A 14,520-nucleotide genomic window follows, 5' to 3' on the forward strand; every position below is an offset into this window, starting at 1 on the left:
TCGTTTTCGCCTGTCAATCAGGCTGGTCTGGTCAGGTGGGCGTGGTGACATCGCGCTTTTCCCCAGCTTTCCGTTGGTGGCGTAGTGGTGTGCGCATGTCCAAGTTCCGAATTCCCTGCGCGCACGTGAAGAAACGGCGCGTGATCTGCGCTGTTATCCCTTCCATCGGTGGGGGCGGCCATCTTCCTGGGGCCGCGCGTGCGCAGATGGAGTGCTCTGCTGCACGGGGCTTCAGGAAAATGGCCGCGGGATGCCGCGCGTGTGCAGAAGAGATCGCGGCGGCCATTTTCCCAAAGCCGAGATGCAAACTCGGCTTTGGGAAAATGGCCGCCGCGATCTCTTCTGCGCACACGCGGCATCCCGCGGCCATTTTCCTGAAGCCCCGTGCAGCAGAGCACTCCATCTGCGCACGCGCGGCCCCAGGAAGATGGCCGCCCCCACCGATGAAAGGGATAACAGCGCAGATCGCGCGCCGTTTCTTCACGTGCGCGCAGGGAATTCGGAACTTGGACATGCGCACACCACTACGCCACCAACGGAAAGCTGGGGAAGAAAAGAGCGATGTCACCACGCCCACCTGACCAGACCAGCCTGATTGACAGGCGAAAACGGCGACTTTGGTAATGTATTTCTCAGCATAGGTGGGGAATTAGGGTACACTACATACACTATAGTAACGCACAGCGCAGGCCCTATTTAACAGTATTTATATCTCAATCTCAAAAAACGGGGTGACAGGTTCCCTTTAAGTTGTCATGTTGTACTCTTCTATGTTGTTAATGTTTTTTCCTACTGCTTTTGCACTGAACTGGTTCTGGAGCCAGCATGAGGGTGTATACTGCAGAGGAGAAGCTAACATTTTTGTGTTAACTTAGTGTCAGCCTCCTGGTGGCAGCAGCATAACAACCATGGTCTGTGTCTGCCAATGAGTGGCTCAGAGAAAAGGATTTTACGGTGAGTACACAAAAATCCCTGTTTTCCCATAAAATAGCAACTCTGAAGCATTTCTGCTTTGTGCCATTCGTCAGTTATTCCTCCTAAAAATGTATGAATACATTGCCAACTGAGTTTTTCCATTCTCCTTGTAAATATGGAATGTCTCATCACAGTCTGTCTCTGTCCATAGACTGTCCATAGTGTTTGATTGTGTGCCCTAGTTGTCAATTTAAGTTAAAAAAAATTTACAGTTGTAATTTTTTTAATTTACTGCAATTTTAAGTCAATCTTGTAGAAGTTTTATTTCACTTTCCATGTTTTTTCATCATTTTTTCACCTACTTTTTCAAGGGTTCTATGTGTTATTTTTCTGCTTCTCTTCTTTGATCTTTAATCTTGTTGTTTTCCTTTTATAAATTATAAATATAACAATAATTACCTTAATGTAATAGGAAAATCCTAGTAAAACTTAGATTGAAAAATAAATAAATTCCACTTTAGATTAAATCAGTCGAACAACCGAATGCAGGGTTCTAAGGAACGATGCTCCAAAATTGTAATTTAATGATTGTTAATTTGATAAAATAGACTTGTTAGTAGAGCTGGCTTCATGAATGATTCATATCCCATAATATATTAAGCAATGAACCCTTTATATATGATAGTATGTCCAATACAAATACAGAGATGAGCTGCTTAAGCTCTGGTCATTTATTTGGGGAATTGTGAATAAGGGATTCACGATGCCATAGGAATTTCTAGTCATTTTGCAAATAGTTTTAATTCTTTTTTCTATATTAATTCACATCTGAATATATGTTTCCTAATTTTTTTACTCAGAAAGCTGAAAATTAGATCTTGTAAAAAATAAATAAATTAAAAGAGATAAAATGCAAAAAGGGTGACGGGGAAGTTTGTAGTGGAAAAGCAGAAGTTTCCTTGTCAATAAATGCAAAAGTTAGAATCTGCAGCTGCCCCATGTAAGGGACATGAAAGATATAAATGTTCATATATAATACGTTTGGTCTGGTCATTGTGCATGATAGTTTTTATATAATTTTTATCTTCCAGAACATATTTGGAAGAAGAGTTATTAAAGGCCCGTGGAAAGCCCAAGCTCAGAAAGGACATGTATAAGAAGATGATTGAGGTGGATCCTCATGCACCTACGGAGGAGGAGATCGCTCAGCAAGCCGTCACCAAACCCCGATACATGCAATGGAGAGAGACCATCAGCTCAACATCAACTTTGGGCTTTAGGATTGAGGGCATAAGGGTCAGTGTACTTTTTAGTGGTTAATAACAACTGTGTGTTCTCTTCCTAGAAGAGCAAAAACACAGAATTTCCCAAATTAAAGTACAGTGGTGGTCAACCTGATATATTATGGGGGGGGGAATCAAATGTATCCCATCACTTTGCTGGTCACATTCAGCAGGTCAAGGTATTGGCATACAAAGATGCCAAATACATAACTATACACAAGACTGATCTCGTCTGTAGTGTATTATTGAGCAAAAACTCAGCATTTATAGTAATTCTCATGTGAATACAGCTGCCCCATAACCCTGCCTTTGTTAGACACATGAGGGACACCAATTAAGGTTATATTGCAGAACTATAATCTTCTTTTAGTTTGCCAGCACTACTCGGTATCTGTTACTTTTACTGTGTCGAGTTGGTTGTCCTGTGAAAGAAGACTAAATCCATGCTCCCTTACTTATGTAGAAAGGTGACGGGACATGCAACACACACTTCAAGATGACGAAAACCCGGGACCAAGTCCACAGAGCCTTCCTTGGATTTATTGATGGGAACATGATAATTTTGGTATGTAGATTGGAGAAAAAATTGGTAGAGTAAATATCAATCCATAGTGGAGGACTGACTACTAGGGCTCTCTACTGATCCCAAGAATGTTGGTATTCCTGCCTCCCATCCTTCTCACCAGCACATGTAATTGAGGTTTTGGGATGTGATGGACAATCCACTGATAGTACAACAATGTTTTTCTGTATTCTGCAGAAGAAGTATCTGACTAGACTACAGGAAATCAGAGGTGTTGTGGAGTCCTCAGAGTTCTTCAGGCAACATGAGGTAGGTTGATTATTTACTGCCCTTTTGCCACATCTCTTCCAGGACCTGCTCTTGCCACATCTGCTTCTATTACTAGAAGCTGCTGTATTATTTCATCGTGTGGCACTAGTGATAAAGGAGACATTGGAATCTGAAGCTCTGGTCCTGTCCAGTCCAGCCACTGAGAGAAGGGTGTCTGGAACCTGTAGTGCAATCTAGTCTGGCACTACGCCTGTGTGACTGTCCAGCTCGAATAATCACTTCCCTGCTTCGGCGTACTGGACATCATTACACCATACTAATACTCCCAGCTTACTGCCAGTTTGCTCTTCCTCTGGCTTGCTTATGCTTTTTAGTTGTTTTGTCCATAGGTTTCTTATTCTGACCTCGGCCAATTTGCTGACTATTCTTCTGTTTTCTGATTTTATGCATTGTTTGACCTTTTGGGTCTGACACGGTCACCTTACCACTCCTACCAGCCTGCACCACTGGCCAGCAGCCTACTCCATGGCCCCAACCCAGGGGACCCTATCTAAGTCCAGATCCCTGTACAGAGGATAAAGGGTGAAGGTCAGGGCAACTCCTGGGATCTGGTAAACAGAGTGGCTAGCAACTACGCCTGTCCGTGGTAGCCATTTTAGAGCTGCCAGACCACCACTGACAGTGCTCTATTACACCTTGTAAAGATTTACACTTGGGCTTAATTAAAAGGTTACTATAGTTTCCTGTACCTAATCTAAAGTCTACATATTGTGTATGTGAATCCAGGATACACCAACTGTTAGCAAAATATTATAACAATGGAACTAAAAACTATACATTGCATATACAGCCCTCATTCCCAGTCATTTAATTGTTCCACTTTGTCCTCACCTAAAGTCTATTTCCGAGTTACAGACACCTACAGCATTGCCAATCAGCTGTGCATGAACACTTAAAGGGGTATTTATGTGTCATACAATGGTGTCATTTTGCTAAGATGTAGAATCAAGAGAAAAAATAAGGGGATAAAATAGCACAGATTCTCACTTATTGCAGGCCTCTCTGAGCGTCCCTGCTCACCTGTTCTGTCCAGCACACGACACCTACAACAGCTTTATCTGAAAACACACGGAGCAGCTGCTGGCAACCTGCTGTCTGGATCCAGATGGTCCGTGGGTGTAGAGCACTAAGGTGATGAATGTGAAGGTTTAGGCTGTGCTGCGCAACTTGCAGAAGTTAGTTGTTCTCGCTTTGCAAGAAGACGATCAACACGTTTCAAGGTCACCAGACCTCTATCAGGATATATATGTAGCGAAAAGGTCCGTACGACCCTGAAATGAGTTGATGTCACTTTACTAACGAACAACTATCTCTTGCATCTTCTGCAAATAGCATGGCACAAGCTGAGACTTCACATTTAGCACCAAAGTGCTCCGCATTGCTAAGATATGGCAGCAGTACATGATGAACGGCACGGATACTGGGGACACAGAGGGTGCAGTGCTGAATCAGTGCTGCGGCATCCACACAGTGACGCCTTGAGCCATTGCAATTTAATGAAGACTATTTTGTGGAGAAATCAGAATGTGTCTGAATTTCTTTTTATATGATTGAACACAAGCTAGATTTCCATCTCACCTTCTACCTCCACCAGAAAACACTGGCACCACCAGGAATATATAGTTTGTACTTCTTGTCCATTTACACATGTTCTGCTTGTAACACCTTTGCCTTCTCCCACTGCAGGTCATTGGAAGCTCCTTGCTGTTTGTACACGACAAGAAATGTAAATGTAACATATGGCTTATAGATTTTGGAAAAACGACACCACTGCCAGAGGGACAAACTCTGAACCACCGTATTCCCTGGCAAGAGGGGAACCGAGAAGACGGTTATCTTTATGGATTTGACAATCTAATTGAGATTTTATCGAGCATTAGATCTTGATACAGATTCCTCCACTAGTCTCTTGACCACTACATTAGGATTTTACCTTCGTTTTGATGCTGTTTACTATGGATTTTATCTACTGGTGATGGACCTAAAGAAGCTTTTAACATAAGAATCACAATGCTTGTACAGGTTTCGACACGGATTATTTGTGCCTACCTAGAGTAATCTTTGATGATCTTCACAAAAAACTTTCTTTGACAAAATCTCTCAGTACTCTACGTCACCGAATCATCAGTCATCAGCATTGACACATTTTCTGAATAATGACATAAAATTCAACAGCCAACTAGAGCCCTCCTACCATACTGACAAAGACCATGCCAGACAATGGTGGCACACTCATGAAAATGGACCCATGTATGTAATGGCCCCAGTGCGCCAGCCAGTTACATCATTGATTTTGTAGGATCGCTATGTGGGCTGCTCATGGACAAAATTATGAAATAGTCCCACAAAAGAATACGTAATAGTAATAATTGTACCTAAGAAAAGGTCTTCATGTGCCTATACCCATTGGTCCCGGTTGTTAGGTTTCAGTAGAATTGACCAACAATTAATAAGTTTGGGCATCTGCATATCTCCATAAGTGAACTACTATTTGGCCAATCCTATTCTGTTTTTACATATACAAGTATATAGGATATCTGCTGGCCAAATAACTTTTCGGGTATAGTTGCATATACAGTCATGGCCAAAACATTTGAGACTGACAGAAATGTTGGTTTTGCTGCTTCTGGTATCTTTAGATTTTAGTCCGATATTTCTTTGCTTACTGAAGTACAATTATCAGCATTTTATAAGGTTTTAAACTTATACTGATAAATGAAGTTTATGTCAAAACTCAATATTTGCAGAGTTGCCCTTTACTTTTCCAGATGTCTGCCTTTCGCCCTATAGCAGGTGGATATCTGCTTCCGGGCCAAATCCTGATAGGCGACCTCTCATTCTTGTCTAACCAGTGCTTGGAGTATATCAAAATATATGGGTTTTTGTTTGTCCACCCGCTTTTTGAGGATTGACCACAGGTTCTCAATTGGATTGAGATCAGTAGAGTTTCCTGTCCATGGACCCAGGCTTTAATGTTTTGTTCATTAAGCCACTTTTTTATTCATTATGTCTTTGACATGGTCTCCATCATGCTGGAAAAAACATTGTTCATCAACAAATTGCTCCTGGATAGTGATGAGCGAATATACTCGTTACACGAGATTTCTCGAGCACGCTCGGGTGTCCTCCGAGTATTTTTTAGTGCTCGGAGATTTAGTTTTTCTTGCCGCAGCTGAATGATTTACATCTGTTAGCCAGCATAAGTACACGTGGGGATTGCCTGGTCGCTCATCACTACTCCTGAATGCTTGGGAGACATTGCTCTTGGAGGATTTTTAGATATCATTTTTTATTCATGGCAAAATTATGAGTGAACCCCCTCTATGGATGAAAAGTCCACACACGTAAATGGTCTCAGGACGCTTTGCTGTTGGATGACACAGGACTCATGGTAGCGTTCACCTTTTATTCTCAGGATAATCATTCTTCCAGATGTCCCTGAGTCCTAAATAGTCTAGAGTGAGCTTCATCAGAGAAAATAAGTTTACACTGAGTACAGTGATTGGACTGCAGGGAACGAGGAAAGTTATATTCTCTGATGTAGACCACCTCTAGGATTGACCCAGAAGTTGATATCCTGCTGTCAGGGCAAATTGCCCAAGTCCTAAGAAATAAGGCTACTTTCACACATCAGTTTTTTGGTTTCAGGCAGAATACGGCCAATTTTTTAAATAACGGATCCGTCGCAAATAGTGAAAAACTGATGAGAGAGAGAGACCGGAAATTGTGCATAATTGTATGGAGAATGCATGTAAAACCGGATTCGGGGCCAAATTCATCATTTCACATGTCAGCTTCATCCGTTTATCACTGGATCCATCGCTTGGCGTTTTTTCACCGGACAGAAAAAATATTCCTATGAACGTTTTCTCCAGCCGCCGGAAAACTAATTTTAGACGGATCCGGCAAAAAACGGATGAAATGTGGGGCCATCAGGCGCAATCCGGCGCTAATACAACTCTATGGGGAAAAAAATGGATCCGGCGGGAAAAAAAACGGATCCGTTTTTTTCAAAACTCGCCGGATTATGCCTGACGGCAAAAACCTGATTTGTGAAAGTAGCTTAAGGGTCAACACTGTAAATATTGAGTCTTTACATGAACTTGATGTATTTGTCTATAAAAGTGTAAAAACTTATAATCTAAGGATAAGAAAAAAATCTAAAAGCACTGAAATAGCAAACGTGAAAGACAAAATTTGTGTCCGCCTTAAAACTTTTGGCCGCTACTATACCTTGTTGAATTTCTGCCCGGGAATTGGAGTTTGATCTGTAATTACTCGTGCTCCAAAGTATAGTACCCTATAGTGATCTAAGTTCACATAGGTATTGTCAAAGAATTATTGGTCTTCAGGTTGATTGAAACTGATTGGCCACTATTACGTAATTCACCATCAAGAGTTTTAAAGAATTAAAAACCTGACTACTGTAACCCAAGGTTAATCATTGAGTTTATTACTCGTATAAACCATCTATATGATGTGCTAAATGGACAAGCTGTGAGTGTGTAACACAATAACCTTTTATATACATATATTGTTTTCTTATCTGTTCTTAGATTTTCAGGCTACACAATCTGCAGTGTAGGGACTTTATTACGGTATATATAGAAGATGAACTATGCACATTGTGCTCCATCTTACTTAACAGAATAGCGGTTTCATGCTCTAGTTATGGCTTTACCGCTGCTGCCTTGTCAAGAAATATTGGAGGAAGCAGTGCAGAGGCAACAGTGAAGTGGCAGGGAGAAAATTAGACCGATTTTGTTATTCTCACCAAGAATGCCTATCCCCCCACAAATGTAAACCTGGTCAACCCCTTTGTTTGTTTAATTCTCAGGGCCTACATATCGAATACTGATGAACAGAGCCACAATTTGCTATATTTAACACTATGATGTTGATATTTGCCTATAGAGAGGATTATGAGATCATTTTACATAACATCCTAACTGTGGACATCTCATGAACTGATCATGGAAAACAGCCAGGATAGGAGCAGTGTGCTAAGTGTATGTGCTTAGTCACATATAAAGGTTGAAAATAATCCATTGAGTTTATAGTGCTGGTTCAGAGGAAGGGAAACATGTAAAGGCAACTGTAGGTGGAAGCCTAGCAGCTTTTCATAGGTTCTAATGCACAAGCCACTCCATTTAGCAGGTCCAAGGAGAACCTTGGCTTTTACCCATTAACCCCCATACAGGGATCTGGACTTACTCAGGACCCACAGGGTTACATCATCGGGGTGGCTGTTGGTTGGTTCAGCGAGCTAGCAGAGGATTGTCAAGCTGGGAGGTCAAAGTCATGCGGGAGACAATTGGGTTTCACATGTAAAGCGCCATGGAATAAATGGCGCTATAAAAATGTATAATAATAATAATAAACAGAGAAACCAACTAAGGTCAGGAACTAAACACCAAGATATTCAGGATGCAAGAGACTGACAAAGCAATAGACCAGGGTAGTAACAAACTGTAACTGGTAGATAGAAGTAGTTGCTGGTGTCCAAAGATTACAGCAGAGAGCCAATTACAAAGACAGCAAGACATAGACTCCTTGTCTGGGAGAGCTCACAAGTCCCAGCCAGAAAAGTGTAAAGCAGCACTTTGTCTGCATGCCCCAATGAAGTCGGCAGGGCAAGCATGGCACTGCCTAGTGGCGCAGAAGCCATGGGAGAGGGTTCAGCCACTCCATTAAGCAGGTCCCAGAGGAACCCTGGCCTTTACCCATTAACCCTCATTCAGGAATCTAGATACTCAGGGCCGACTGGGTTACATCATTGGAGTGGCCACTAGCAGCTGGAGCGAGCTAGCAGAGAGAAGGATCATCAAGATGGGTAATTACCAGAAGATTAAAGTCAGGGATATAATCGGGAGATAGTTCGGTAAACAGAGAAATGAACTAAGGTCAGGAACTAAATAGGATATTCAGGATACAAGAGACAGACAAAGCAATAGATCAGGGGAGTAACAAACTAGAATTGGCAGATAGAAGTAGCTGCTGGTGGTGTAAATAGAGCATGGCCGTGCCCAAGGCTGAGAGCTGGTTACAACAAATCAATAATCTGCAGTAAGACATAGACTCCCTGTCTTTGAGGGATCACTAGTCCCAGCCAGAATAATGTAAATCAGGACTTCTGCACACCCGAATGAAGTTGGCAGTGCAAGCATGGCGCTGCATAGCGGAAAAAGCCGTAGGAGAGTGTTCAGACACGGAAGTAACAAAAACTCCTTTGAGGTAGTAGCCAATTGTTCTAATACTGATGTTCCTATCATGTTACTAGGGCATGCTATCACTTTAGTGATTGCTAGGGACCTGACTTCCCGATTATCCCTGTGCAGCAGTACCCTTGCCACCTGACTGTGCAGAAAACTGCAGCTAGACCCATTCACTTGGATAGAACTGTGCAGCAGTTCCCTTAAACAAGACACCTTTGTGCAAGGAAAACTGAGATGGGGACATAGCACTAGTTTGGTACTGGAGTTCCTGGTATTCCCAGGGTCTGTATGGTTCCACAATGTTGGACTCTACTCACCTTGTCATAGGCTGACTACATAGCCTAGCAATATGCCATCACATTATCATAACATGAAGAAGCCACACCTCACCACCTCACCTGACGTCAATATTATGCCAGCGTGATCACGTGGTACGGTCTCCCCACTTGTACCAATGTGATGTTCTGCACCCCTAGGGACACAGAATGTCAGCTTGGCACAGTTTTACACAGGCACCACCTGTCCACACGGGTGCAGGGAGGCATAGGGAGTGAGAAGATGGCCCACGCAGTCATTGATGTGGCATCACACTCGTCCACAACCCTGACAAGCTGAGAGGCCCCTTTCACTAGCACCAGAGAAACAGAACCTTAACAGCCCAGTAGGACTGCCACCATTTCCTCGTTCGATATACGTTTGGCGCGTTAATGGGGTTACATCAGGCCAGAAACCAGCTCCGGTAGCGTGTGAAATTAGGCCGAGAAACAGACGTGTGGATTATCAGATCGAAATACTCCTTTATTCATTCTTCCCCTAGAAGAAACACTAATACATTTTGTTATGTATAGTGCAGTTTGATATAGGATATAGCAGGGGTGTCAAACTGCATTCCTCGAGGGCTGCAAACAGGTCATGTTTTCAGGATTTCCTTGTACTGCACAGGTGATAATTTAATCACCTACACAAATAATGAGTTGGTGATTAAATTATCACCTGTGCAGTACAAGGAAATCCTGAAAACATGACCTGTTTGCAGCCCTCGAGGAATGCAGTTTGACACCCCTGGGATATAGGGATCCTCTTTTGCGGGGTCCTTTAATATTCCTGTGTATCATGTGAGACCCTTCCCTAGAAATAACAATGTGTGCAAGTTTTGTATGGAGCGTTTTTAACCTGTACATTAGCATACTATGCCATATATTCACACGTAAAGTGCCATGGAATAAATGGCGCTATAAAAATGAATAACAATAATAATATTTTATCTTTACACTGACATACAGGTAATGACCACAGAGAATACTGCTGTAGTGACCAGTTGCTCTCATGCCGTGTTCCCATGTAAAGTAAATGCTGCATTCTTTTTCATTGCTTTTCCCAGAGTGCTTATTTCATTTGCGCCTATTGCCAGGCATATGCATTCATGAGATATAAGTCCGATACAGCGGCCACAGTTTTGATGGATACCATAGGACCCCATTGTAAAAAACGTATATCATGTTATTATGCATTTTTTGGGGGGTGGTCCTCTGGACAGGAGTGCAATTATAAGTGTCCTAGTTGGGATGCAGTATCATATCCCTTCATAGCACAGAATGCATTGCCTTGCATTCCTAAGCACATGGCTCGTGATGGGTGTTGTATAGTGAGTCCGTATAGAGTTTGTAAAGATGCAAGAATGCAGTCTCATCTCCGCAGTTTTAGATGGCGTATGAGCTATATTTCAGATGACGTTGAAATTTACATGATGTTTTCACTGGATGCAGCTTGTGGCCATTTTTGCAGTCTATCTGTGCAATTTGTCCTTGTGGAGGATGCAGACTTACCATGAAGCTATTAGCGATTCCACTATCATGAGCAGTCGCGAGTATTGATAGGAAAGGGATTGCACTGAGACGCCAGTGTAAAAAACACATATTGTACTGCTGCACAATACTTTTCCATCACGATCCTACCAATCCTTCCATGATTTTGTATGGGAGATTACTACAATAAATCAATCAGATTTAATTATTGATACTTATATAGTCTTCTGATCCCTCAAAGGCAGCTAGGAGAGTAAAGACGTTTTTTCTATTATAGCCTATGGGAGTCGTGTCTTGTATTGCATACACCAAAAAGGTTGTCCGTTGAAAACAAGTTATGACATATCCCACTGGCTGACACAGATATAAAAGGGCACCTGTGCAAGAACAGTATAAGGACCCTTTGCAATCCAGTGGCTCATCATAATGCACAATTCCACCTGCTTTGGAGATGGTAGTGGCCCCTTTACCTCTTGGGCCCCCATGAGGCTGCACTGGTTGCACCAATAACATGTCTGCCCCTGACCTATGCACAGGGAAAATGATAACTTGTTGATCGGAGGAGGTCCGAGTACTGGGATCCGGCACTGATCCATGGAATGGGGAACTTTTATCAGTGTAAGAATGGAGCAGCAGTGAACATGTTTGTCTGCGAACACCATTCCCTATAGGGCTGCCCAGCGCTATGTTCTACTTTTCTTTGCAAATTAAGAATTTGTTAGAAAATTAATGGAGCAGCGCTCGGATGATCAACCTGCCACATTATTTTGCAACGGTAATAAAAATTCTCCGTTGAGGATAAAATTGCCCAATGCAGGTCCAAGTGGTCGGACACTCACACTGCCCATCTTCAAGACTGGCAACATTTCTGTGGGAAAGCAGTCAGCATTTTCTAATTTCATATAACCCTTTAACATTTTCCCAAATCTCAGCTGCTACCTCCTTTTCCAACAATGGTCATGAAGGCATCTCAATATGAGGGGATTCTGGCCTGGTCATCATGGTTCCCAGATTATCATGGCATTACTTTTTCCAAGCAGCTACAAAGCTATGTGATTCATTATGTCGAAGCCCAGGAATGAACTGTAATAAAGAACTTGTAAAATGTTATGTAAAATTGTATCTATTTTTTTCAGTGAACAGATGGGAACGCAATTTTACAAAGTAATATTTTTCAAAAAAACGACAATTGAGATGTAAAAAATAAACTTGTAATGCTAATTCATTGTACAAAAGAACATTTTAATAAAAGGGTTTGTTGGTAGATTAATATTGCAAGACAATGCACCTGTTTATATACATCATTGATGCATAGATCACATAGAAAACCTCCTGTTATTCCTATATACAGTGGGGCAAAAAAGTATTTAGTCAGTCAGCAATAGTGCAAGTTCCACCACTTAAAAAGATGAGAGGCGTCTGTAATTTACATCATAGGTAGACCTCAACTATGGGAGACAAACTGAGAAAAAAAAATCCAGAAAATCACATTGTCTGTTTTTTTAACAATTTATTTGCATATTATAGTGGAAAATAAGTATTTGGTCAGAAACAAAATTTCATCTCAATACTTTGTAATATATCCTTTGTTGGCAATGACAGAGGTCAAACGTTTTCTGTAAGTCTTCACAAGGTTGCCACACACTGTTGTTGGTATGTTGGCCCATTCCTCCATGCAGATCTCCTCTAGAGCAGTGATGTTTTTGGCTTTTCGCTTGGCAACACGGACTTTCAACTCCCTCCAAAGGTTTTCTATAGGGTTGAGATCTGGAGACTGGCTAGGCCACTCCAGGACCTTGAAATGCTTCTTACGAAGCCACTCCTTTGTTGCCCTGGCGGTGTGCTTTGGATCATTGTCATGTTGAAAGACCCAGCCACGTTTCATCTTCAATGCCCTTGCTGATGGAAGGAGGTTTTCACTCAAAATCTCACGATACATGGCCCCATTCATTCTTTCATGTACCCGGATCAGTCGTCCTGGCCCCTTTGCAGAGAAACAGCCCCAAAGCATGATGTTTCCACCACCATGCTTTACAGTAGGTATGGTGTTTGATGGATGCAACTCAGTATTCTTTTTCCTCCAAACACGACAAGTTGTGTTTCTACCATACAGTTCCAGTTTGGTTTCATCAGACCATAGGACATTCTCCCAAAACTCCTCTGGATCATCCAAATGCTCTCTAGCAAACTTCAGACGGGCCCGGACATGTACTGGCTTAAGCAGTGGGACACGTCTGGCACTGCAGGATCTGAGTCCATGGTGGCGTAGTGTGTTACTTATGGTAGGCCTTGCTACATTGGTCCCAGCTCTCTGCAGTTCATTCACTAGGTCCCCCCGCGTGGTTCTGGGATTTTTGCTCACCGTTCTTGTGATCAATCTGACCCCATGGGGTGGGATTTTGCGTGGAGCCCCAGATCGAGGGAGATTATCAGTTGTCTTGTATGTCTTCCATTTTCTAATTATTGCTCCCACTGTTGATTTCTTCACTCCAAGCTGGTTGGCTATTGCAGATTCAGTCTTCCCAGCCTGGTGCAGGGCTACAATTTTGTTTCTGGTGTCCTTTGACAGCTCTTTGGTCTTCACCATAGTGGAGTTTGGAGTCAGACTGTTTGAGGGTGTGCACAGGTGTCTTTTTATACTGATAACAAGTTTAAACAGGTGCCATTACTACAGGTAATGAGTGGAGGAAAGAGGAGACTCTTAAAGAAGAAGTTACAGGTCTGTGAGAGCCAGAAATCTTGATTGTTTGTTTCTGACCAAATACTTATTTTCCACTATAATATGCAAATAAATTGTTAAAAAAACAGACAATGTGATTTTCTGGATTTTTTTTTCTCAGTTTGTCTCCCATAGTTGAGGTCCACCTATGATGTAAATTACAGACGCCTCTCATCTTTTTAAGTGGTGGAACTTGCACTATTGCTGACTGACTAAATACTTTTTTGCCCCACTGTATATGGGTTCAGAACACTAAAACAACTGTAATATGACTTGTAATATCTCAAGTAAGATATATTGTATATTGTGCACAAGATATATGTTTTATGTGAATAAATAAATCGCCAACAAGTTTGAGGATAAATAGCCTCATTATTTGTAATATGCCATAATTTGTAATATGCCAGTGTACTTCTAGAACTATTCTCCATTTTTTAATTATATGATGAGTGAGTTGGAATCTCTAAGCTGTAATTTAGGGAGAACAACATGGACCGGAGGATATGGTGCAGAAGGCACATGAATTAGCAAGGACCAGGAAAGCAGATTATACAGAACTTCAGACAGATAAATGAAGGAAGGAACAGCAGATAAAGTAGACAAACAAATGGCAACAATAGATACATAGGCAACATTTTAACTACCTTGCATGAATGCTGTTATACACAGGAAAAGTAGATGCATAGTGTAAGGCTACTTTCACACTAGCGTCGGTACGGGCCCATCGCAG

General features: G+C 42.0%; 1 protein-coding gene across 1 annotated transcript in view; it reads left to right on the forward strand.

Annotated features, from left to right (window-relative positions):
- The window catches only part of LOC138643073 (inositol-trisphosphate 3-kinase A-like), a 179,765-nt gene extending 165,593 nt beyond the window's left edge, over positions 1–14,172 (forward strand). The window contains exons 4-7 of the mRNA XM_069731805.1: positions 2,007–2,211; positions 2,662–2,763; positions 2,959–3,030; positions 4,738–14,172. Of these exons, the coding sequence (XP_069587906.1) occupies positions 2,007–2,211; positions 2,662–2,763; positions 2,959–3,030; positions 4,738–4,938 (580 nt within the window). The 3' untranslated portion in view covers positions 4,939–14,172. The remainder of the gene's footprint in view (positions 1–2,006; positions 2,212–2,661; positions 2,764–2,958; positions 3,031–4,737) is intronic.
- The last annotated feature ends 348 nt before the right edge of the window (positions 14,173–14,520 follow it).

This window comes from Ranitomeya imitator, chromosome 1, assembly GCF_032444005.1.
Source record: "Ranitomeya imitator isolate aRanImi1 chromosome 1, aRanImi1.pri, whole genome shotgun sequence".
In the NCBI taxonomy this organism is placed as follows: Eukaryota; Metazoa; Chordata; class Amphibia; order Anura; family Dendrobatidae; genus Ranitomeya; species Ranitomeya imitator.